General features: G+C 42.0%; 1 protein-coding gene across 39 annotated transcripts in view; it reads left to right on the top strand.

Moving 5' to 3' along the window:
* Nucleotides 1-21,495, top strand: part of MBTD1 (mbt domain containing 1) — a 70,353-nt gene extending 48,858 nt beyond the window's left edge. For 21 of the 39 annotated variants that reach the window (XM_070060870.2, XM_070060877.2, XM_070060874.2 and 18 more), the window contains 5 exons: nucleotides 4,171-4,318; nucleotides 5,388-5,470; nucleotides 5,828-6,062; nucleotides 6,537-6,629; nucleotides 18,277-18,445. In XM_070060870.2, the coding sequence (XP_069916971.1) occupies nucleotides 4,171-4,318; nucleotides 5,388-5,470; nucleotides 5,828-6,062; nucleotides 6,537-6,629; nucleotides 18,277-18,395 (678 nt within the window). In that variant the 3' untranslated portion in view covers nucleotides 18,396-18,445. Of the gene's footprint in view, nucleotides 1-4,170; nucleotides 4,319-5,387; nucleotides 5,471-5,827; nucleotides 6,063-6,536; nucleotides 6,630-9,917; nucleotides 10,110-18,276 lie in introns of those variants that run through there. The other 18 variants (XM_070060879.2, XM_070060882.2, XM_070060880.2 and 15 more) reach the window with 4 other exon arrangements.
* The last annotated feature ends 3,766 nt before the right edge of the window (nucleotides 21,496-25,261 follow it).

Here is a 25,261-nt window from a genome sequence, read left to right as displayed (position 1 = left end):
GCAGCAGACGATGGCTCAAGTAATTAGGTTCCTGCCACCCACATGGGAGACTGGAGATGAGCTCCCAGTTCTTAGCTGATTTATTTACTCAAGACAGGACAGCAGGGAAGATAGAGTTCCTCCCTGCTGATTGAACAGCCAGGAAAGGACCAGGACTGTACCCAGGAGCTGTGAATTCCGTCTCCCATTGTCTGCACTGACCTGTGGGTCACAGGCATCCTGATATCTGAACCACTAGGCCAAATACCCTCCTTCTGTTTTTTGGGGTGCTTAGATGTTTACTGATTTGTTTTTATTTATTTGAAAAGCAGAGTGAGACACATCTTCCATCTGCTGGTTCACTTCCCAAATACTCACAGCAGCCAGTGGTGGGGCCAGGCCAAAGCCAGGAGCCTGGAACTCCATCCAGGTCTGCCTCATGGGGAGCAGGGACTCAAGTACTTGAGCCATCATCTGTTGCCTCCCAGGCACATCAGCAGGAATCTGGATCAGATGTGGAAGTAGGACTTGATCCCAGGCACTCTGATATGAGACTTGGGTGTCCCAAATGGAGGCTTAACCCCCGCCCCTGTGTTTATTTTTGAAAAGAGGCGAGTATTGAGCTGCAGCACAGTGGGACAGCACATCCCATACTGAAGTGTCAGTTCAAGCCTCAACCACTCTGCTTCTGATTCAGCTCCCTGTTGCTGTTGCATGGGAAGGTAGTCAATGATATAACCCAAGTGCTTTGGTCCCTGCTGCCTACATCAGAGACCCAAAAGGGAGTTCCCAGCTCCTGACTTTGGCCTGGCCCAGCCATGGCTATTGTGGACATTTAAAGAGAGAACCCAGTGGATAAAAGATGTCTGTTCTCTCTCTTTCTCTCTCTCCTTGTTTTTCAAATAAATATAAAGCAACAGAAAGTCTGCTAGGTGATTTCTGATAATCAGGCAGATTTGAAAACCATTGCTACCATTCTCTGTTTCATGATATAAGAATGAATTGTCCAATTAGTAGAACAAGCATTGTTTATAAATGTGCTACATTTGGTTTGGATTCTTAATATTCTGATAGAACAAAGTTAAGATATGTAAAATTAAGTTTAATATAAGATACACTAGCTTTAAAAACATACAAACATGGTGATGGGCGTTTGCAGCTGTTAAGATCCCTCTTGGAATGCTAGATCCCATATCCAAGTGCCTGGCTCCACTTCTGAACCCACCTTCCTGTTAATGCGCATACAGCCTTGGAGGCAGCAGGTGATGGCTTAGAGTGCTTGGATTCCAGGCTCCTGGATTCAGCCTGGTCCAGCTATAACTGTTGCAAGCATTTGGGGAGTGAACCTGCAGATGAAAGATCTCTATCTCCCGGTCTCTTTCTCAGTGTGTCTCTGTCTTCTACATATATAAAATAAATAAATCATTTTTTACAAAGAGGAAAAAGATACAAAGTACAAAGAGGCCAGTGCTGTGGCGCAGTAGGTTAAAGCCCCAGCCTGCATCACCAGCATCCCATATGGGCACCGGTTCGATTCCCGGCTGCTGCCCTTCTCTTCCAGCTCTCTGCTATGGCCTGAGAAAGCAGTGGAAGATGGCCCAAGTCCTTGGGCCCCTGAACCCACGTGGGAGACCCAGAAGAAGCTCCTGACTTTGTATCAGCTCAGCTCTGGCTGTGGCAGTCATTTGGGGAGTGAACCAGCGGAATGGAAGACCTCTCTTTCTCTCTCTGTGGCTTTCTCTCTCTCCATAACTCTTTCAAATAAAATAAATATTTAAAAAAAAAAAGATACAAAGTACAAAGAAAAGATGTTTGCAGAGGAGAGGGCAGGGGCCAGCACTGTGGTGCAGCGTGATGCCTGCATACCGTATCACAGTTCCAGTTCCCAAGTCTGAGCTACTCTACCCCTGATCCAGCTTCCTGCTGATGTGCCTAGGAAGACAACAGATGATGGCTGTAATACTTGGGCCCATGCCATATGTGTGGGAGACCAGGATGGACTTTCTGACCCTGGCTTTGGCCTGGTCCAGCCCTGGCTGTTGCATCCATTTAGAGAGTGAACCAGTGGACGGAAGGTTGGTCTCTCCGTCCCTCCTTCTCTATTGCTCTAATAAAAATATTTTTTTTTTAAAGGAAGAAAGGAAAGATGCCAATACAGTACATTGGCATCTTAACTGGTATCTTAACCACTAGGCCAAATGCCTGGTCCCATGTTTTAAATTTTATAGGTGGCTGTTATCACTAGTAAGGTAAAGAGGAAGAACAGGGTATGGACCCAGTCTTGTTCAGCTATATGACCTTGAACACAGGTATTTGGGATACTCAGCAGCTATAATTGTTTTTAACTCTTTTGGCTTAGTTTTAGACTTTAAATGGAAAGGCATTTGTAAAGAACATCTAGAAAGAAAAAGAAAGGAAAGGAGGGCATTTGAAAAATATATCTTGAAGGCTGGGAAAATAACCCAGCACAGATGTAGGTAGAAACTGCCGGTGGGGAGAGACTGAGCACTAAAACCCAAAGATGAGAAGGAAAGTACAGGCCAGGCTTGACAAAGGGCGAGAGGTTCACATAAGATGTACATGAAAAGCATTGTGCTGGGGATTCTGGTCAGAGTTTGTGTGTTTTGGTTGGTTGGTTTTCAATTGGAACAGAAACCTACTCAGATTAACTCTGAGAAGCTTACCAGTGCCTAGTGAACAGTTTCACAGATGCGCAGTGACAGGGCTGAGAGCCTGGCTGGAAGAGACCCAGGATTCATCCCCCTGCCTCTTGGTCACCCTTTCTCCCATCTCTGTGCTGCACCCATAGTATTGCTATCTCCCTTGGTGTCCCATTCACTCACTCTGGACTAGGGGCCCCTGGCCATTTTGCAGCATAGTTTCAGGCTCCCAACCATGAGTTGGAACAATTGCTATGTCTATTAATTCCAGTTACTAAGAGAAAATTGAAATAGCTGAGCCTAACCTTTGGCTTGGTTCCCTTCAGGATACCATCAGCCCCTGGTTAGTCAACTGTGTTTAGAAGGATAGAGAAAGGAATACCATGCAAGTAGAGCTATTGAGCTCCAATGTAGTAGAAATAACTAGGAAATGGGAACTTGGGAGCAGACACTGAAAGAGTTGGAAGTCTGTGTGAGAGAGTGTCTGTGGAAGACAGCTGAAAGCAATAATATTAGACATCATAATGAAGTGACGGAGATTGACAAGGATAAAGAAGGGACTGGCAGTAGAGGTGGGGTCTTGACACCTGGAGATTGATTACCTACAGAGAAGTAAGAGGTTTGTTGGTTTGATGCCCTGTACTAATTCTCAGAGTATATTTAGACTGCAGAACTGACAAACTCATGATAAAACTTCAGGAATCAAGAAGCAGAAATTGTAGCACAGGGAATTAAGCCACTGCCTTGGATGCCCATATCACATACCAGAGTGCCTGAGATCAAGTCCCACATCTGCTTCAAATCCAGCTTCCTGCTAATGAGTCGGGGAGGTAACAGATCTTGGCCCAAATACTTGGGTTCCTGTCACCCACATGGGAGATTCAAATGGAGTTTCCTGGCTTCCACATGGCGCAGTCTCCACTTTTGGTATTTGGGAAGTGAACCACCAGATGAAGATCTCTCGCTGTCTTTCCCTCTATGTCTTTCACTCTGACTTTCAAATAAATAAGTACAACTTAAAAAAAAATGTAGGAATCACCGTGGGCGTTTGGTACAGTAATCACAACACTTCTTGGGACACCCATGTCCCATATCTGAGTGCTGAGGTTCAAGTCCTGGCTCTGCTCTTAATTCCAGCTTCCTGGTAATATGTACTGGAAAAACTGTATGAAATAGATCGATAGGAACAAAGTAAAGGTACTGCCGAGTAGTATTTTCAGCCCACATGGTTATGGCGCTTCTACCTGACACAGTAACAGGCAGCTTTTGCTGGTGGCAAAGATACTGTTTTTCTCAAACCTCTGAAGTCACTTTGTTATTCTGCTTTTGGTTTCTGGAACACACTGGAAACTATATAGGCTTCTTGTTACAACTTCTGTTATTTAACATCAATCAGTAGACAAGCATTTCCACTTTGAAGAGATCCTTATGTAATAGATTTTCCTTTCCTTGAAAGTGTCATTTAATTCAGAGTGTCATTTTTTATAATAGTTGTATCTAATTTCAGATACTTGGGCTTTTAATTTAAAAGGTGCTGGCTGATGGATTCCTCATGATTGGGATTGATGGCTCAGAAGCAGCGGATGGCTCTGACTGGTTCTGTTACCATGCGACATCTCCTTCGATTTTCCCTGTCGGTTTCTGTGAAATTAATATGATTGAACTTACTCCACCCAGAGGTATTCCATCCTAATGTGAACACTCGGATTTGATTCTTGAGTTCTTCTTACACAGGATCTGTTTACATTTAGCACAGATATTCTTGCTTTGGGGTCTATATATTATATAGGTGTGTGTTAGCTATATAGAAATAACGGAAGCTGTTAGGTGCTCTAAAAACAAAGCACTGTATTTAAGTTTACATAACAAATTACATTAAGACAGAATTTTTCCCAAACCATCTGTCCATTTTCTAATATGAATTGGTGTTTTAACCTAATGATAATATGAACTCAAGGCTATTGCATATATAAATTTTTTTTTTAATTGAAGGAAAGGGTGCTACTGGCTTTCAGGTTAAGCCACCTCCTGCAGTGCCAGCATCCCATATGGGTGCCAGTTCAATTCCTGACTGCTCTACTCCCCATCCAGCTCCCTGCTACTTTGCCTGGGAAAACAGCAGAAGATGGCCTAAGTCCCTGGGCCCCTGCCACCCATGTCAGGGACCTAGAAGAGGCTCTTGGATCTTGGTTCCTGGCTCTTGGCTTTGGCCTGGCCCAGCTCTGGCCATTACAGCCATTTGGAGAGTGAACGAGTGGATGGAGGGCTTCTCTCTTTCTCTCTCACACTGTTCCTTAAGATTGAAGGAACTTCGATCGTAAGATGGCTTTTTTTTTTTAAAGGAAATGTGTGTTAAGTAAATCACATGGCTAAATCAGTTGATTTTTCCAGTTTTCCTCAGAGTTTTATTTTTTCTCTCAGAAGAGGAAAAAAGAAAGCTACAACAGAGGTCTATAAAAACAATATTTGCTTGCCTAGTTTTCTTTCTTTAAAAAAAAGAAAAATATCACTTCAGGGTGTTAAATGCTAGACTCTTCTGAAGCCTGTGATTGCAAAAGCAAAAGTCGTTCTTGTAGTAAACCCAAAGGAAGGGAATCAGACTGGCATGATAGTAAGTAGGCACACCAGTGAGCTAAAAGTGTGTCATATAACCTGAAATCGGAGACTCTGTATATGTTACCTCTTTCTACATTTTAGTATTAGGCTAATTTTAAATGAAGTGTTACTTCATAAAATTCTGTTTTTTAGGTTACACAAAACTTCCTTTTAAATGGTTTGACTACCTCAGGGAAACTGGCTCCATTGCAGCACCAGTAAAACTATTTAATAAGGTAAATATAAATGTTGAATTAATTATGTTGGAGTTTTTTTGATGACCTATAAGTGCAAGTCATTGTTGATGAAGATGTCTTTCCTTTATATTATAATTGCTTAGTGGTGATTAATATAAATACATAATATTAAAACCATTTATTTTCTTAGTTGAAGCTTATTTCCAAACTATGTTTTATTTTTAATATGAATGAAATAAAAATGCTTCACTGCCGTAATATAACTTAAATAATTAAAAGTGGTTTGAGGTTTAGGGGCTATGTTATTTGGCTATATTGCCTCAATTTTTTGCTATTTTAGTTACAGTTCAGTCATGCATTCTTTATACTAGTGTTAATGTTTTGCTTCCCTGTTAGGATGTTCCAAACCACGGATTTCGTGTAGGAATGAAATTAGAAGCAGTAGATCTCATGGAGCCACGTTTAATATGTGTAGCCACAGTAACTCGGATTATTCATCGTCTCTTGAGGATACATTTTGATGGATGGGAAGAAGAGTATGATCAGTGGGTAGACTGTGAGTCCCCTGACCTCTATCCTGTAGGGTGGTGTCAATTAACTGGATATCAGCTACAGCCTCCAGCATCACAGTGTAAGTTGGTATACACAAAAGGTGTCCTTTTGTAAACATCAGCAGTTCTCCAGAGGACTGTCTCACATAAATCATCTTGTGAGCTCACAGGACAAGAATATACCTGTGTTTGATTGGTTACCAGGTAAGATGTTAAAACTCAACAGACTCAGAAAATCAGACCATGTGTACCAAAGGCAGTATGAACTCAATAGTCAGTTACATGTGTGTGGAAACACAGTGTAACCAAATTAAGCTAGATTGCCTGTTTAAGTAAATTCAGATCACAGGCAGAGTGTTGAGCGTACAAGAAGTGCTTATTGAGGAGAGACATCTGTGTGGTCTTGAAGCTCCTTACTGTATAGGGACAAGTGCCCTTTATTTTCATACTGTCATATATTTTCATAGCATAACGGTCTCGTAAAGACAGTTCATATAATTTGTATCTAGAATTGTAAAGAGTTATCTGGTACCAATTTCCCTTTTATTTTTCAGCTTCAAGAGAAAGCCAGTCAGCTTCATCAAAACAGAAGAAAAAGGCTAAGTCCCAGCAATACAAAGGACATAAGAAAAGTGGGTCACCACATGGTGCTTACATGCGTTTTCTAATTCTTAATCAATTGAGGCTACAGTGTTCTTGCACAGAAAATGGAATCTCTGTCCAAAATGCTGTGTGTGCATTATGTATAATGCTTAAAGGTGCAGTATGCCATAAAAGGCAAACCTCTTCAACAAGGAGAACCACTTAGGTTTTAACTGACAGGAAAAATGATTACCATGGAATTTAATGTGAACATGGTAAAGAACACAGCTATGAATGATTTTTGAAATAATATGTAAACCTACTGAAAGTTAATCTCTTTTAACAGTCTATATTTTTTTAAAAATGTGCTTGATGCTTACAGTAGACTTGGAGCCTAAAAACCTATTGTTTTTATAAAGCAGAAGCAAAATTCTCTTTCAAGAATGATACTTGTGAGAAATCCAGGTTGATGGCTAACAAAGTCAGGCTTACGCAGCATTCTCTGTTCTCTATTTTAGCTTCCAGTGAGTGGCTGTTGGCATTTGTAGCCAAAGTAATGTAAAATACATTGATGGCTATATTGGATTCTTTAGAATCATTTTGTCCCCACATTAGAAAACCAAGAGGATTTCTCTTCATGAAACTTGTCCTGGAATATTTCATTCAGAGATAAAATTGTTTATTCAGGATCTTTTTAAAACATTAACACCTAATCAGAATTGAAACAGATTTTTGTAGCTAACTTGCCATGTGTTCAGATAAGTGCTAATCTGTCTCATTAACAGCCAGATTGAAAGCAACAGAAATGGAGTTTACCTCACTCTTTCAGACTAGAGTTGCTTGTCTATAATTCTTTTTAAGTGGGAAACTTAAAAACTTCTTGGCACTATAGTGGTGATTTGAAAAACAAACTTCCTCCCAACACAAAACCCAAGTCAGCCTCACAGTGATGGTAACCTACAGACAGATGAGCCTGTCTTTTATCAGCCTCAACCTCCCATAGACTCGGGATTATTTTGCTCACCAAAAAAAGAACTTTCTTAAGAAATTATAGCCAGTAAACTTTTGAATGTCACCAACTAGCTGTTTGCTAGATCTGATGTTAATCTGGAAGAACTTCAGCAGTGCCATACCAGGTAGAGCAGAGTGGGTTCCCATGTATCTGAAAATGATTATGGAGAACTCACATGGGAACACTGTCAGTGAACTAGAAAGCATAGCAGGTATGATTGCTAAGCTTTGTGTAACATGAATAACAGGCTGGTTTAGCCTCTGTGTGCTTTTTGATGGATAATAAGACTTTGATATTGCACAGTTCTCTAAGACATTGAATTAAGAACAGTGCTACCTTGGCTAGATGACCTGCTTTTGGTGCCTAATTTATGAGCATTCTGCACTCAGGTCATGTGCTCACCTCAGTCTGATTCTTGTACGGTTTGTTTCTGGCTTGTGAAGTTTAGGTTATTTTGAATTAATGGGCTAGAAACTTAGGAAAAATATGTAATTAATGAAGTAATCTCAGCATTCCAGTTTTTAGTGATATTTATAATTATCACATTTCTGGATTAGCTGGATAAAATGAATTTAATTTAGCTCTAGATGTAACATATTCCTTAACTGGGTTGTCTTGATAGTTTTCAGTATTGTGGCATCATCTCTAATGTCTCTAAGCATAGAATAGAAAAGAAGTATAACCCACAGTCCCTCATTAGTGACCTGCAAGGCTAGATGTGCTGAAATGCAGAATTAGGGGTAAAACCTAAGTGTGTGTGGCATGTATTTTGGAACACCCTTTGCAGACTGGAGCACTTTCTGGAGTAAAATACATGTAAATATTTGTATTACTCGTATATAAATAGTCTGTTCAAAATATTTTCCACAAAACTTCAGTTATCTAAATAAAGAATTTGATGCTTAGAAACCTAAGTCATCTATTACAGGCCTGCTTAAATCAGTAGGCAAAGTACCAAACCTTTTATCTGTTTTTAAATTTGCCTGTAGGTTATTATGTTCTGGCTCTGTTCTTTTGTCTTATAACCCTTGGATCTTTTTTTTACTTTCAATCATCCATCAGACTGTTCTTTAGTAGTGATTATTTTTCTGCAGAAATAGATAGTGATTGACTTCCTTGTTAGCCCATTTTGTAAGAGCTGCCTTCATGCTATGAAGTTATTAAGTATCACTTTCAAATGTGAGGGCCACGGTCTGCCAAGGGGATCTTCCAGACTGTCCAGTCTCAAAGGCCCCTTTTTCTCAAGGTGTAGAACACTAGAGCAGAAAAAGCAGCACTAACTTCTGTCTTCAGTGTCACCGTTTTCAGAGACTACTGTAAGTAATTGGAGATTGCTCCTTGCATTTCTACCTCTAAATACACGGTGTATTAGAGAAGGTCTTACGTCATTGCTGCACATGGCTTTGGTTTGAGAGTTGACAGGATCCTCACTAGTGGCTGAGTTTCCAGATTCATTTCATAGGAATACTGTCTGCCTTAGGTTTATCTTTTTTTTTCTCTGATTCTGTGAATTATGCTTTCTGGCTTCTCTTACCTGGGTCAGTGTATACTTTGGAAGAAAACAGACATAAGTTATAGTCGACAAAGATGTATAAGTATCTTTCAGTTTTCAGCCTACTTGATGCCCTATACTTGGTTGTGGAATATTTACAAAGTTCAGAGGTTGGTGAAAACATTGTATAAGTCTTAGTAAGGTTTAGGTTTGTTTACATGAAACTATAACCAAAGGGTATAATAAATTTGTTTCAGAAGAAATTAGATTGCCTAAGGACTTGCAGGCAGTCGGCTTTGAATTTCAGAAGTACTTTTCAGAATAATGTTTGCTGAGAGTGGATTGTAAACTAAAAACTAGGGGAGCAAATCTCAAGCTGATGAAATCCTGCCTCCCAGATACTATATTTAAGCTCTTTTACTTCACTTTCACGGAAGGCCAGTGTTGGCTTGTTTGGACGGGGAAGTGCTGTGCTTAAAACCCTGTCTGTCTCCTTCAGTGTCACTCCTCCTCAAGCTGGGATTTCCTTGAAAGAAATTCGCCAGCTGTTCTGCACACTAAAAATGCTCTCTGTGGTTCATTTTTCTTTGTTTTGTTTTAAGCTTATTCAAATGAGAATCAAGACCAGCATTATCAGACTGTCAGAGAGTAGGAGCAGTCACCACCATCATCTACCCCCTGGCGCGCACACACACACACACACACACTCGCTTGTTTTCAGAAGTACAGACCTTGCTTAGCTGTTTCTCTTTTCAGAGTGTCCTGTCAACACACGCTTCCTAGTATGTGATGCACTTTTCTTACCCCACATGTAAGTAAAAGCTTACTTCAGTCTGACTTGATGTTTAGAGAGGAAGATGCCAGTTGGGAAGAAGCCTGTCAGTTTGTCGAGCCTGCCCAGGTCGGGTGGGGTGCGGAGGAGCTTCTCTGGTGACGAAGAGTTGACTCCTCCTCCATATCGAACCCTTCCAGCACAGACAGCCCCAGAGGCCCTCCCACCTCCCAGCACTAGCCGAGAGTTGAGTCCCAGCCTCAAAACAGGTAATTAGTCCCGTCAGCACCACAGGTACTACTGAGGGCAAAAGTGCTGGGCAGGGTGGTGGGAGACAGCATGGCCTGGAGGGACAAATGCTGACTCATTCAAGTTTTCTTTTTTCTTTCAACCAAAAAAAATTCATTTTCACTGGTCCTTGGTGGTCACTTCACTAAGACACATCATCAGGGAAGGATTTTTATTTTGTTCTAAATCACTTCCGACCTTCAAATTAGGGTAGTTATTTTAGTATATGGATTTAGGAGACACGTAGTGTTTCATAGTTTGGTTAAAATGCTTGAACACTTCATATTACAGGTTCTATGTGATTTGACCTGGGGAAGAAGTGTGTGATGAGGGGTCAGTCTAATCAGTTCCCATTCACACGAAAGGCTCTGTCACGTCCTGGCGTAGGGAAGACTGCAGAGGGTTTTGCCTTTTCTTGTTGCTAAGACAAGTGTGATGTTAATCATAGAAAGGCTTCACTCGTGTGTCAGGACATTTGCATGGGAGTGTGTGATCTGAAGCCTCAAAGCTGCTTTGGCATGTGTTTTGCCATGTCCTCACTATTGCTTTTAAACTGAATTGCTTTATCTGTCATGAAGCATTCATTCAAAATGTGTTGAAAGCTTAGATGGAACTTCATATGTGGTTCTCTTCTCATGCTTCAGTTTGCTGATTTTTTGCACCCAAAGATACCATCCTCTTTTGTTGCCATTTTAGGATGTGTTCTTTAGCTTTTGCCTCTTCCCAGTATATTAGGTCATCTGGCTCTTCCCCAGGCTGTTCCTTTGCCTATCACTCTGCTATGTTTGTGTCCAAAGGAGATTACAGTAGTTGGTATGAAACACTGACTAGGATTCCAAAGCAGGTGTCACCTTTCTAGAGAAGATTACCATTTGCCTTGTTGATTGGTTTAATTTTTTTTGTTTTTTGCACTTGTTATTTATGAAACAGTTGTCCTGTAATTAAGTTTTGGATATTGTGAGTTGAGTATCCAATACACTTGTATTGGATTTTGGACGTATTTCCTTGAAACATTAGACTGGTTTTGGAGGCTCGTGTCACGTTTTGTGAGGTGTACTGATTTACATAATACAGAACTTGATTTCTTGGCAGAATTCAAGAAGTTAGCTCAATGCATTAGTTGGAAACCACATGGTTCCACTGGTGTCTGAAGCATCTTCTGAGTGCTGAAAGGATTTGGTGTGATTTTACTGTAGTGAAACTGGATGGATAACATTGCTAGTTTAACTGTCTGAAAGCTATGGTTTGAGTGGCTGTTGAGACAGTTTATTTATGGGCTCTGTAGCAGAGAACAGGTGATTTCAGTTATTTTATCTCCTAAAATGTTAGTGATTATCAGTGTCAACAAACTGATTTCCTTAAAAATGGACCTATAAAAAAAGCCTTTTTGTAGAAAGTGACATTCAGCCACAAGGATCTATTTTATTTCATCCATCATTCATTGAGAATAAGTCCTGGAGAGGAAAATTGTGAAGCTACCAGACAGGTTCCATGAAACAGTGAAACTGCATTAAAACATTCCACATCTGAGTGAATGTCTCACCTTTACCTTGAGTGACTTTTAAAGCACATCACTTCCATATTTTAACAGGACTGGAAGCACACTCATCTGTTTGTTGTTAACAGTAAATGCAAACAGCTTCAGGATGTGCTTTAGAATCTCAGCGTATCTATCTTAACACGTTGAAAAAAAACCATCTGTTTGAATGGAACATGTTTGATCTTGAAGCCTGGTAATTCTCATTCATTTAGCCATCTGATCATCCTATAACAAGATGTTGTTTTGATCAACCTTTTATTGTGGGTACTGCACCTTTAATGAAACTTGGTTTTGTTTTCTTTTGAATGTGTTTATCTTAGTAGTAGTATTGTTAGAATGTCTCCAACACTTGATGCATGTTGGTTCAGTTTGAAGGATTACTGTTATATGTTTGATACTGTCTGTAAAAGCATCTTAATTAAGTAACGTCTTAAAGAAAGGAAGATCTTCATGGACTTGTTTGCATTACCTGTCAGCAGTCTTTCTAGCATCCGTTTTGCTGTTACACACGTGAAGTATTCGCTTTTCTGTCTTTGGGGCTATTAAGTTTATCATTACCATTACCCAAACTTTTAACCATGTAAAATAAGTTATCTCAAGAGACTGTTGTTTAAGTTAGTAAGTTCAATGTATAAGAGGCCAATTTTTTTTAAAGATTTATATATTTATGTGAAAGGCAGAGTTATAAAGAGAGGGAGAGACAGAGAGAGAGGTCTTCCATCTTCTAGTTCACTCCACAGATAGTCATAAAGGCTGAGGACGGAGCCATGCCAAAACCAGGAGCCAAGTACTTCATCTGGATCTCCCACATGGATACAGGGGCCCAAACACTGGGCCATCTTCCTCTGCTTTTCCCAGGCCTAACAGCAGGGAGCTGGATCAGACATGGAGCAGCCGGGACTTAAACCCAGCACCCATATGGGATGGCATTGCAGGAGGCAGCTTTACCCACTGTGCCACAATACCAGCCAAAAAAAGTACCATTTTTTTAAAACTAGTCTTTTTATAAGTAGAATTAGAACAGGAAATATTTCTCTCTAGCTACACACTATTTGATTTTAGAAGTTGTAGCCATTTTAATAGTGTTCATTGTGGTAGCACTGTTACTATCTGATGGAAAACTTAAATAACTTAACTACCCTGCTACCTTGGAAGTACTCTTGAGTTCTCTAATTCCCTTCATAAATTATATTTCTCAGTATGAGCAGTTCCCAATTTATCTTCTTTGTACATTGGTCCTCTCTCATCTGCAAGAGTATAGTCCAGGACCCCCAGTTGATGCTTGAAACCGGAGTTAGTTCCAACCCTATTTATTACATACTGTGATTTTTTTCCTTATGCATACATACTTGTAAAATTTAATTTGTAAATTAGACACAGTAAGGCATTAACAGCTAATAGTAGGAGGAGAACAAGCATAAGAATATGCTGTAATAAAATTGCCAGCATCAATACTCTCATGACCATTACTGACAGTAAAATAATTGTTACTTGAACACAAACACTGCAATACTGTCACAGTAAGAACCTAGGTGGCTTATGGACAAGTAGCATATAGAGTTACCGATACTCTGAACAAAGGGATGAGTCATGTCTCAGGCAAGATAGAATGAGGAGGATTCATTATGCAATTCAGAATGGCAGGCAATGTAAAATTTATGAATTATCAACTTCTGGAATGTTCCATGTAGTCTTTTTAGACTACAGCTGACTGCAGAAAGTGAAAGATGATAAGGGGGGACTACGGTATATACAACCACTCATTCCATTTGTTAGGGAAAAGATATCTAGTAGAAGCAAAACACATTTACCTCTGTTTTAGAACCAGTTGCCTGCAGGAGCAGGAACTCAGTGAAAAACATGGAGAACATGAGATGGTGAACTGTGTGGTAGATGGGGATCTCAGGCTGCCCAAGTACAGGCTGTGACAGCTACCAGATCCCACTGATCATACCTTTGAAGGATGCTAAATATTACCAAATCTACTTTTTGGGTTTTTTAAAATTTTCTTTATTTGAGAGGTAGAGTTACAAACAGAGAGAGGTAGAAACAGAGAGAAAGGTCTTTATCCATTGTTCACTCCCCAAATGGCCATGGTGGCTGGAGCTGAACCAGTCCGAAGCCAAGAGCCAGAGTCTTTATCCAGACTTCCCATGTGGGTACAGGGGCCCAAGCACTCGGGGCATCTTCCACTTCTTTCCCAGGCCACAATCAGAGAACTGGATCAGAAGAGGAACAGCAGGGTCATGGATTGGCACTCATATGGGATTCTGGCATTGCAATGCCAGCCCCTGCTTTTCAGATTTTTATGTGAAACCTTTTTCCTTTTTTAAAAACAATTTATTTGAAAGGCAGAGAGACAGATCTCTAATCCATGTTTCACTACCCAAATGCTCACAACATCCAGAGTTGGGCCAGGCTAAAGACCGGAGCTACAAACCTAGTCTGGTCTGCCAACTACTTAAGCCCTGCTTCCCAGGGTGCCCATTAGTGGGAAACTAGATTGGAAACAGCCCAGACACTCAGATGTGGGTTGCAGCTTAACTCATTCAGTGAACTTTGAAAAGAACCATGGTACCAAGGCAAGAGGTAGGCAGAGTGTTCTGTGGCCTCTGATTTAGCTAATCTGTGTATGTGTCTCTGGGGAGGATGGTAAGCATTGTTCACCTAGGACCTAGGTTCTGGTATTGTAATAGATCACCTCACCTGTTTTTGAAAGTTTACCAACTTTGGGTAAACTTCTCTTTAAAAAAAAAAAAAAAAGATTGGAGCCAGTGCTGAGGCACAGCGTGTTAAAGCCCCAGTCTGCAGCACCAGCATCCCATGTAAGCGCTGGCTCGATTCCCGGCTGCTCCACTTCTGATCCAGCTCTCTGCTGCGGCCTGGGAAAGCAGTGGAAGATGGCCCAGGTCTCCCTGCACCCACATGGAAGACCCAGAAGAAGCTCCTGGGGGGCCAGCGCTGTGGTGCAGTGGGTTAAAGCCCCAGCCGGCAGCGCTGGCGTCCCATACGGGTGCCGGTTCGAATCCCGGCTACTCCACTTTTAGTCCAGCTCTCTGCTATGACCTGGGAAAGCAGTGGAGGATGGCCCAAGTGCTTTGGGCCCCTGCACCCACGTGGGAGACCGGGAAGAAGCTCCTGGCTCCTGGCTTCAGATCAGCTCAGCTCAGCTCAGCTCTGGTTATTGTAGTCATCTGGGGAGTGAACCAGTGGATGGAAGATTTTTCTCTCTCTCTGGCTCTACCTCTCTCTGATCTTTCAAATAAATAAAATAAATCTTTAAAAAAAAAAAAAAAAGGCAGCAGCTCCTGGCTCCTAGATTCAGAGTGGCACAGCTCTGGCCATTGCAGCCATCTGGGGCGTGAACCGGCGGATGGAAGACCTTTTCTCTCTCTATGACTCTGCCTTTAAAGGCAGAATTAGAGAGAGAGAGAGAGATCTTCCATCTACTGGTTCACTTCCCAAATTGGCAACAATGGCCCAGGCTGGGCCAGGCATAAGTCAGAGGCCCAGAGCTTCATCTGGATCTCCCACGAGCATACAGGGGCCCAAGCACTTGCACTATCTGCTGTTGTCACAGGCGTATTAGCAGAGCTACATCAGAAGTGGAGCAGCTGGGACTCAAACCAGCAGCAGTATGGGATGTCAGCACTGCAGGTGGTGGTTTAACCTGTTAAGCCACAGCGCCTGCTCCTAAACAATAACTCCTTAAGAAACCTGCTGCATCCCTAAGATTTCAATATTTAGTGAAACAACTTCTTTTTTTTTTTTTTTTTTTTTTTTTTTTTTTTTTTTTTTTGACAGGCAGAGTGGACAGAGAGAAACAGAGAGAAAGGTCTTCCTTTGCCGTTGGTTCACCCTCCAATAGCCGCCGCGGCTGGCGTGCTGTGGCCGGCGCACCGCGCTGATCCGATGTCAGGAGCCAGGTACTTACCCTGGTCTCCCATGCGGGTACAGGGCCCAAGCACTTGGGCCATCCTCCACTGCACTCCCTGGCCACAGCAGAGAGCTGGCCTGGAAGAGGGGCAACCGGAACAGAATCCAGCGCCCTGACCGGGACTAGAACCCCGTGTGCTGGCGCCGCAAGGCGGAGGATTAGCCTAGTGAGCCGCGGCGCCGGCTGAAACTAACTTCTAATATCTAGAGATCATTTCCATTAGAAAAATAGGAAAGTAATTTCTGAAGAAGGGAGAATAGGCTTCAGAAAAAGGATAGGGAAATCTGATAGTACTATGTTGTGTCGGGTAGTAACAAAAGCTTATACAAGGAGATAAGAAAAGCTCCGCCGGCGCCGCGGCTCAATAGGCTAATTCTCTGCCTGCGGCACCGACACACCAGGTTCTAGTCCCAGTTGGGGCGCCTGATTCTGTCCTGGTCGCTCCTCTTCCTGTCCAGCTCTCTGCTGTGGCCTGGGAGTGCGGTAGAGGATGGCCCAAGTCCTTGGGCCCTACACCTGCATGGGAGACCAGGAGAAGTTCCTAGCTTCGGATGAGCGTGATCCACCAGCTGCAGCACGCCGGCCACAGCAGCCATTGGTGGGTGAACCAACGGAAAAAAGGAAGACCTTTCTCCCTGTCTCTCTCACTGTCCACTCTGCCTGTAAAAAAAAAAAAAAAAAAAAAAAAGAAAAGAAAAAATCTCAGAGTTAAATCTGATATAAAATGTTTGCCTACAAATAGTTTTGGGTCCAACAAAATGAAATTCTCTGTTTGTCCTTGCCCATGCATTAGAAAGAGCATTCCTGTCACTTAGAATTCTGAGTAGCGTGACCTCAGTGGCTACCCACAAATGTAAACCCCATTTCAGATAATGGAAACTAGAGTGGGAATTGTGGCACAGGGAAGCCAACGCTTGGAATGCCCGTGTTACATATTGGAGTCCCTAGGATCAAGTCCCACCTCCACTTCTGACCCAGCTTCCTGCTGATGCTCTTGGGAGGCAGCAGGTGATGGCTGTAGTACTTCCTGCCACCCACATGGCAGACCTGGATGAAGTTCGTGGCTCCTGGCTTCTGCCAAGTCCAGCACCACTATTGTGGGCATTTGGAGAGTGAACCAGCAAATGATGGGCCAAACTCTCTCTCTCTGTCAGTCCTCTCTCTCACTCTGCCTTTCAAATAAATAAAGGAAATAAGGAAAACTAAAAATCATTTCCCATAGAAACAAAGACCCTCGGGGGACACATTGTGGCATAGCAGTTAAAGCTGTCACCAGCAATTCCAGCATCCTATATGGATGCAGTTTGTGTCCTGGCTGTTCCACTTCCAATCCAGCTCCTAACGGCCTGGGAAAAGCAGTGGAAGATGACCCAGATGAAGCTCCTGGTTCCTGGCCCCAGTCTGGCCAAACCCTGGCTGTCGTGGCCATCTGGGGAGTGAACCAGCAGATGGAAGGTCTCTCTCTCTCTCTCATGCTCTGTAACTCTGACTTTCAAAATAAATATTTTTCTTAAAAAAAAAGTGAGAGACCTATTAGAACATGAGACCTATCATAAATCGAGGACTGCCTTTACTGTTGGTTTATTTTCATTAAAAATTCATAGGGGCCTGGCGCTGTAGTGTAGCGGGTAAAGTCTCCGCCTGCAGTGCCAGCATCCTATATGGGTGCTGGTTGGAGTCCTGGCTGCTCCACTTCTGATCCAGCTCTCTGTATGGCCCACATCCTTGGGCCCCAGCACCCATGTGGGAGACCCGGAGGAAGCTTCTGGCTTTGGATTGGCCCAGCTCCTGCTGTTGTGGCCAATTGGGGAATACAACAGCGGATGGAATCAATCTCTCTCTCTCTCTCTCTCTCTCATAGGTAAGAACTGAGGCAGTCAGTGTTAGCAGATTTGCATTGGTGATCATCACATTGCTAGTATCGATAAATTTTTATTTTAACTAAAATGTGAGTCATTTATTGTATTATTCATTAAATGCTATACTTCAGGGGCTGGTGCTGTAGTGTAGTAGGTTAAGCCTCCGCCTACCGCACCAGCATCCCATGTGGGTGCCGGTTCATGTCCCAGCTGCTCCTCTTACAATCCAACTCTCTGTTAATGTGCCTGGGAAAGCAGTAGAAGATGGCCCAAGTGCTTGGGCCCCTGCACCCACATGGGAGTCTCCGAAGAAGCTCCTGGCTTCCAGATTGTCTCAGCTGTGGCAGTTGCAGCACTTTGGGGGAGTGAACCAGCAGGTGGATGATCTTTCCCTATTTCTTCCTCTCTGTAACTCTGCCTCTCAAATAAATGTCTTCTAAAAAAAAATGCTGTGTTTCAGAACCATGCAAGAAACACATCACTGTTTGCATAGACATTGACATAAAAGCGAATACTTGAAAGAAAAATTATTGCAGTCAACTTAGTGGGTATTATTCCCTTGAGCACATTCCATTGAAGATTTTCATTGTACAGTGTCCAAAATTCAGTGTTCCTTGTTTTCAGAATTTCTTGATTGCTAATAGACTTTGAAAATTAATTTAATGCTCATAGTCTAGGAATTTATTTTCAAGAGTCACTGCAGAAATGAAGAAGTCTTACTAACTGTAAAGCTGATGGGACATGAAAATTGAAAGCAGCCTGAACATCCCAGAAGTGCTTTAACCTCTCCTGTTTTCTTCTCTTTGGTGCAGTGACTACATTGCAGCTAAAGGAGGAGTTGCTAGATGGAGAAGATTATCATTTCCTTCAAGGAGCCTCTGATCAGGAAAGCAATGGCTCTGCCAACTTCTACATCAAACAAGAGCCATGACGTGGCTCAGAGACTGAGGGTGGGAGGGGAAGAGTTTTACACAGGACTGATTTGTAATCAATCCAGCTGTACAGCGGGACTATTCTACTGGGACATTTTGCTAAATATAGAAAATTTCAGTTCCAGATTTTTCAGGTGGGTGGGGAAACTATTTTAGTCGGGGAGGGAAATTTTTCAATTTATAAAGATGGACACTTTTTGTGTTGTATTTGAAGCTTTTGAAAGAATTTTGTAATATTTTCCAAGTTTGGATTTATGTGCATTGTTAACAAGAACTGAAATTCTAACTTTTTTGGTAAGATTAAAGTTTAGGTAGCAGGATTGAAGGAAATGATTTAAGAAGGATATAGTTGTAAATGCAAATGAACTGTCATTACAAATGAACCTTTTTGGTACCTGTTGGGAGATTTTGGGATGTTAGAAGTTAGGCCAGTCACATCTCCAGCTTCCTTTGCTGCAGAAATATGCAACTGAGCCCTTCACAGAGGGCTCATCACCACATAGATCATGGAAGCGGTAATTCTGCTTGTTGGCATTTTATTGCAGCCCATTTTAAATGTTTGTACAGAAATGTTTTTCATTCTGTGAAATTTATTTGGAGTTCTGAATGAAACTGGAAGAACTCTGGATACTTTTATATGTTCTCTTTTATGTAAAAAAAACAAAAACAAAAAAAAAACTAAAGTTATCCTAACACTAGAGTGTTAAACTGGAATGGTTGACAAGATATACAGGATCTCAGTCTACAAATTGAGGGGTTGGGGAAATGCAATATTGTCGTAAGTTCATTTTATTTTCCTTATTGAAAAATACCCCACAAGCGGGATTCTGCTCAGTTCTCTGCCATTTCCCTCCATCTGTGAGATAACAACTTAGTATAACCACACCCCGAAACAGATGTTCTGTGTTACCAGAAGAACCAAAGTAAAAGTAATTCAAAGTCAGAATAAGTTGAGATTTCAAAATCATTCCAGCTCCACTGTTAACTATCCTGGATTCGTTAGAGAACAATCTGAAAGAGAATCTAAGTTTCATAAAATTCCAGATGTAATATGAATTGTCTTTAATTGTATTCAGAACTTATTTTAACAGTGACTTACTTGGACCATTTTGAACATTCCCTATTTTTAAATTCATATGGCTTCCTTTAAACAAAAGGATACAAGGGTAAATTGGTGAAAGGTTTGCTCTCTGCGTTTTCTAACTTCTGCCGAGTTGTGACTGAATGAGAGAGCTCTAGCGTTTACCAGTGAGGTTCATAAACTAAACTCTCAGGAATTAATGCATCTGTTCTACAAGTGCTTCTGGGTCTTAGCCTGGCCTCTTCAGAGCAGTAGTATTGACCATCTCCTCTGGAATATAGGTGGGGCTGGTTAGAAATTAATCAAAATGATTAACCTCTGCAGCCCTTCAGCCTATGGAATGCTTTAAAACAATGTTAATGGAAAGCCCCAGGAGACCGTTTTAGGTAAGATTTTTGTTTCGAATTTTAAAATGCATAGAACGTTAAAAACCAGCAATTTATTTTCTAAAATGTTGCTCTACTTTTGGGAATAATAGCATTGGTAATACGCACAGGTTTACCTCATTCTATGCAAGAGGGGTTAATAACATAAGGTTTTGTAGTAGCTACTGGAAGTAAAATGTGTTACTTTATAGTGTAAGAATGTGTGGAATCACATGTCACCATTTCTTAATATTGACTCTTTGGGGGGCGTAAGTGTAGATCACATCAGCACAGGTTGAGTCTCATGTGTCAAATATATGTGAATTCAGCTGTTAACTTCCTGGATGTTTATCTTAAACAACATTGCTGAGAGGGACCTACTGTAAATGTGATATGCTCACACTTGGTCAATCTTTCCATCTTTGCACAAACTCAAAGCCTACAAGAGTTCCAGAGTGTGGCTTACAGCAGTCTTTGCTCTCAGACTTAGTGAATTAAGCCCAGGATTCTGATTCCATGATACGGGTGCAAGAAACCTGTTGGGTCGTGTACTCTACCAGTACCTTGGGATTAGGGCCTCTTTGGGACTGAATGAACCAGGAGGGTTATGATTTGGAGCCAGTCAGGCCTAGTAATTCTGTGAAATGCTCACTTGTAGCCCGGTTATAGAAGCTTCCAATTCTGCAGCAAAACCAGGCTGCTTGAGCGTTCAAGTTTTCCACCTATTCATGAAGTGTTCTTTTCTTGATCCATGACCAACAGCTAGAGGTTGGTAAGGACTTGTATGGTCTCAAACAATCTGTAGCCCTCTTCATCGTGCAGACCCTTAACTCCTGCTGCCACTGGACAGAAACTAAGTTCACGCAGAGGAGATTCTGTCTTAGCCACGACTCCAGCTGTACAACTCACAGCCCCGCTCTCTTACAGCTCAAAATGTACTGCTGACCTGGGGTTTCTTTTTGTTTTTGTTTCTGTTTCTGTTTGCTGTTAGTATGATTTGGGGACTCTTGGTAGTTTAAACCTTAAACCTTTTCCTTGCTGTGTATGAGGAAAGCTAAAGCTGTTATCAACTTCTTCTACGGATACTAACACGGGTTTTCAGTGTTTGTTTGTTTTTATTATTATTAATTTTGCGTGATGTGAATACCCTCTCCCATCAATATTTGTATTATGGTGCTATATATTTGGTAATGATCCTTTAATATTGGGAAGGGATTTTAAAAATACTGTGATTAAACTGGGTTTCTTCCTTTGATTTTCGTATTTTAAATAAAGCCACAGTCATTTATACAAAAGAAAAGCATCTGTCCCTGGGCAACTCTTTTGAGGACAGAGGTCAAAGTAAACTGCATAAGGTTTTTACATCATTTCTGTATGTATTTGATATATAGATCAATATCTGTATAAATTTAATCTTTTATTTTCTGGTAACTTGTGATCATTGAGAGAGTGTTTGAAACTTTCTCATGAAATGTATATATAATGGCGTGAAAAATTCCTTCCGGGAAATTTATGTTTTCTTTCATTTTTACCAAATTGCAAATTTTCAGCATGGATGTGAAAAGCATTAAAATTATAACTTTGTGTACAAGATGAAAATAATTCACTAAATTTGCCCTTTTTTACACAAAATAAAATGTTAAAGTTAAGCGACATTTGAGCAGTTTTTTAATATGTGTGGGAGAGTGGGTGGTATTCAAAATGTTGGAGTTCTGTAAGCAGAGGCCCCAGTGAACGTTCCGTCAGTTCCTTCCTCGGGGAACCTATAACCTAAACCGAGAGAGTGAAGCAAGCACATTAACGCTGAGGAAGAATTTACTGCTGGCTGAGAAGGGAAGAGAATATCAGTAGACAGATGGATAAGGTTGCATTGGAGCTGTGTGTTTTGGCAGGGAGTAGGGGAGTAGAGATAAAAACTGCAGAAGTACATATGGGGGCCAGCGCTGTGACGTAGTGAATAAAGGCACCGCCTGCAGTGCCAGCATCACATATGGGTACCAATTCAAGTCCTAGCTTCCTGTCTTGCTCTCTGTTGTGGCCTGGAAGATAGCCCCAGTACTTGGGCCCCAGAAATTGCGTCGGAGACCTGGAAGAAGCTCCTGGCTCCTGGCTGCGGATCGGCACAGCTCTGACCATTGCAGCCATTGGGGAGTGGTTCGAAGATCTCTCTCTGCCTCTCTGTGACTCTGCCTTTCAAATAAATAAATACATTTAAAACAATACATATGGAGTATTTATGGGGAAATCAATCACCTTAGCTAGAACATCATGTTTGGGGGAATTGCCATCTCTCGTAGAAGACTTTATTATCTACAGTTGTCTCTCAGTATATTAGAGGATTGGATCCAGGCTTCTCCTCTTTCCCCATTTGGATACCAAAATCCATGAATGCCATTAATATATAACCCATGTACATCATCTCGTATGCTTTAAGTCATCTTTGGACTACTTATAAGGCCTAATACTGTGTAAATAGTTGCTGTCCTGTGTTCTTTAGGAATGACAAAGTGTGTATACATTCAGTTCAGATAGAATTTTTTTTGGCCAAATACTTTTGAGCCTCACTTGGTTGACTCAAGGAAGGCTGGGATATGGAGAGCTGCCAGCTGCAGACCAGGCTCTCAGGCTCTCGGGAGCTGAGTGCGGTATCCCAGCTGTCTTGCTGTTTTTGTTAAAAGGGAGAGCCAAGAAGCCCCCTTACCAACAATCAGCTCTGGCAAATGGAAAAAGCAGTTTGTAGAGAAGTTTATCAATTGGGAAAGGATAGGTTATGAAAGTAATGAGGTGGAGTTGAGTTTCTTCAGTAAGTTAATTTCACACTCTAGAAAAAAAAAATGGAACATTCCAAGTAAAGCAAAACTAAATTCTGCCCTGCTTTCGCCTTTAAATGGTTCTAAGCAGTTGCCCCAGGGAGCAGCGATCCCCAGGCTGGTTATTCGGTATCTCTTGGGCTTTGATTCATACTTTCTGTAACAATTACACGCCTCCTGGGAAACGTTTTCCTGGTATGCAGTAAGCCCGGAATTGAAGAGTAGCAAGTGCTTCCCCCAACTTTGTCTTAGAGGCTAGGTAGGACAACCAATTTTGGCCTGTTAGAATTCCAAGCCACACAAGCAGATCAAAATAGGGCTTACCTACAAAAACAATGTAAAGGAAATGCACTTCAGATAATGTGCTTTATATATTTACTGAAAACGTGGGAGGTTCTGAATGTTGTTACTTTTACTCATACACGTAGCTGGTACAGAATTAGGGTTCTCAGCCCAGCCTTACTCCAGAAACAAAACTATTTGCTTTCTATTCTTTTATTATTTTCTACCTGTGGATGGGATACAGGGTGACCTTTTAATACATGTGTATAGTATGAAATGATCAGACCAGTGGAGTTGGGGTATCACCATAGACACTTGTGTTGGTAACAATCAAAATCCTCTGCTATTCTAGAATTTTTTTTTTTAGGGACACATGAACAAGATATTCTAGAATTTTCAATTGCTTTTTGTCAACCAGTTATCCTGTGTGCTATAAGATGTTAGAAGTTGCTTACCCTATCCAGTTGCACCCCCAGAGGAAGAACTTTCAACCTCACCGTTCCTTTTTGGAGTTTTTTTTTTTTTTTTTTTTTTTTTTTTTTTTTTTTTTAATATTTAAAAGTGTGATAGAAATCTTCCATCTGCTGGTTTACACCCCCAGATAATTGCAACGGCCAGGTGGAAGCCAGGACCTTCATCTGGGGCTCCCACATGGGTCGCAGCAGCCCAAACACTTGGGCCATCCTCCACTGCTTTTCCCAGGCACATTAGCAGGAAGGTGGATTGGAAGTAGAGCAGCCAGGACATGAACTGGCCCCCATTTGGGATCTGGTGTCACAAGTGGTGGCTTTACCTGTTAAGCCACAATACCAGCCCCAACCTCACCATTCCTAACATCCAAAACCTTCCTTTCAACTCTTTCCCCACTCAGGACTTCTGGTATCACTTAAAAAAAAGTTTATGCAGGGGCATTGAGGCATAGTGGCCACAAACATGGACCTCGAAGCTGTTGCCTGAGGTGGAGCCTGGGACCTTCACTTGATGGGCAATTTGGCTCAGTTTTCTCTGGTGTAAGGACAGGAGTGGTGACCTCCCAACAGCCGTGGAGATTCCAGCCACGTCCCTAAGGCAGAATAAATGCGTGCTTTCTGCTACCGTGAACCCAAGCACCTCTCCCAGCTTGCAGACCTGTCACCACGCAGCAGGGGAAATGCAGACCTCCAAGCCCTCTCCCAGAAGCTATCATTTTCACCCAGCTCTGCTGCTTAACTGTGGTCAAAGTGTACAGCAGACAGAAACATGGGAACTAAATCGAAAAATGATTTTGAAAATGTTAAATTTCTCAATTGTTGACTTGAAACTAGCGTCCTGATGGTTCTTGTACAAAGCTATTAATTTATGTCATCCCAGTGGAAAGCAACCCTTTCTACTCCAAGTCATGTGAGCACTTGACTCCAGATAGGAGAGTGTTGCCCTCCACCAGGGAAATCAGCAGACACCAGAGAGGTGTCCTCTGCTCACATCAGTCCCACATCACATCCCAGTAGTCTGCCCACCAGATGCTGGTCACAAGCTCCACATTGACTCCTGCGCCCATCAGGACGCCATTCATCTGCTACAGCAGCTCCACAGAACTCTTACCATTTATTGTTTAAGAAGGGACACGATCCAGACCAGAGAGAGGCATGGGGGACATGTGTGCCTTCTCCAGGAATGCCACCGTCCAGACACACTGGCAGTAGGGAAGCTCCCCACAACCTCCCCAGTAGCATTATTACGTAGGCCTGATGGATGACATCACTAGCCATCAATCATCGGCCCAACCTTCAGCCCCATCCCCCACAAGAGCAAAGTTCCAACCCTCTCATCACAAGTTGGTTCCCTTGACAACCAGACATCACACACTCACCCACCCCCTGCCCACTAGGTAGCTCTCCAGGACCACCCCCCTCTTCCCTGGCCATCACTGTCCACTAGCAGCAGCTTTTTGCTAATGCACACCCTGGGAAGCAGCAGGCGATAGCCCTGGTTACTTTTTATTATATTGTGTTACTGTATTTAATGAACCTATATGCCCAAAAAACATTAGGCCATACATATATATATGTGTGTGTGTGTACTATATGTATGACGTATAGCTTTCCACCAGTTTACAGTCACTGAGTGTTTTAAGCAAACTACAAATGACAGTGCTACAGATTTGTCTAGGGACCACAGGTGCTTATCCGGCTTCACTTTATTGCAAAATTAACCTCTAATACAGGGAATATGATTTTCATAACCACTCACTGCTTCTACCCCAGAAAACAGGCATGACTAAATATCCCAGGGAAGAAAGTAAAACGGGGCAGGAGGGTAAGGAGGTGACATTGTGGCATGGGGGTGGG

The sequence above is a fragment of the Oryctolagus cuniculus genome, chromosome 17, assembly GCF_051225735.1.
Source record: "Oryctolagus cuniculus isolate XC-2025 breed Fujian yellow rabbit chromosome 17, ASM5122573v1, whole genome shotgun sequence".
NCBI classification, from domain to species: Eukaryota; Metazoa; Chordata; class Mammalia; order Lagomorpha; family Leporidae; genus Oryctolagus; species Oryctolagus cuniculus.
The sequence above is the reverse complement of the archived record's forward strand: the minus strand, read 5'-3'. Positions and strand labels throughout refer to the sequence as shown.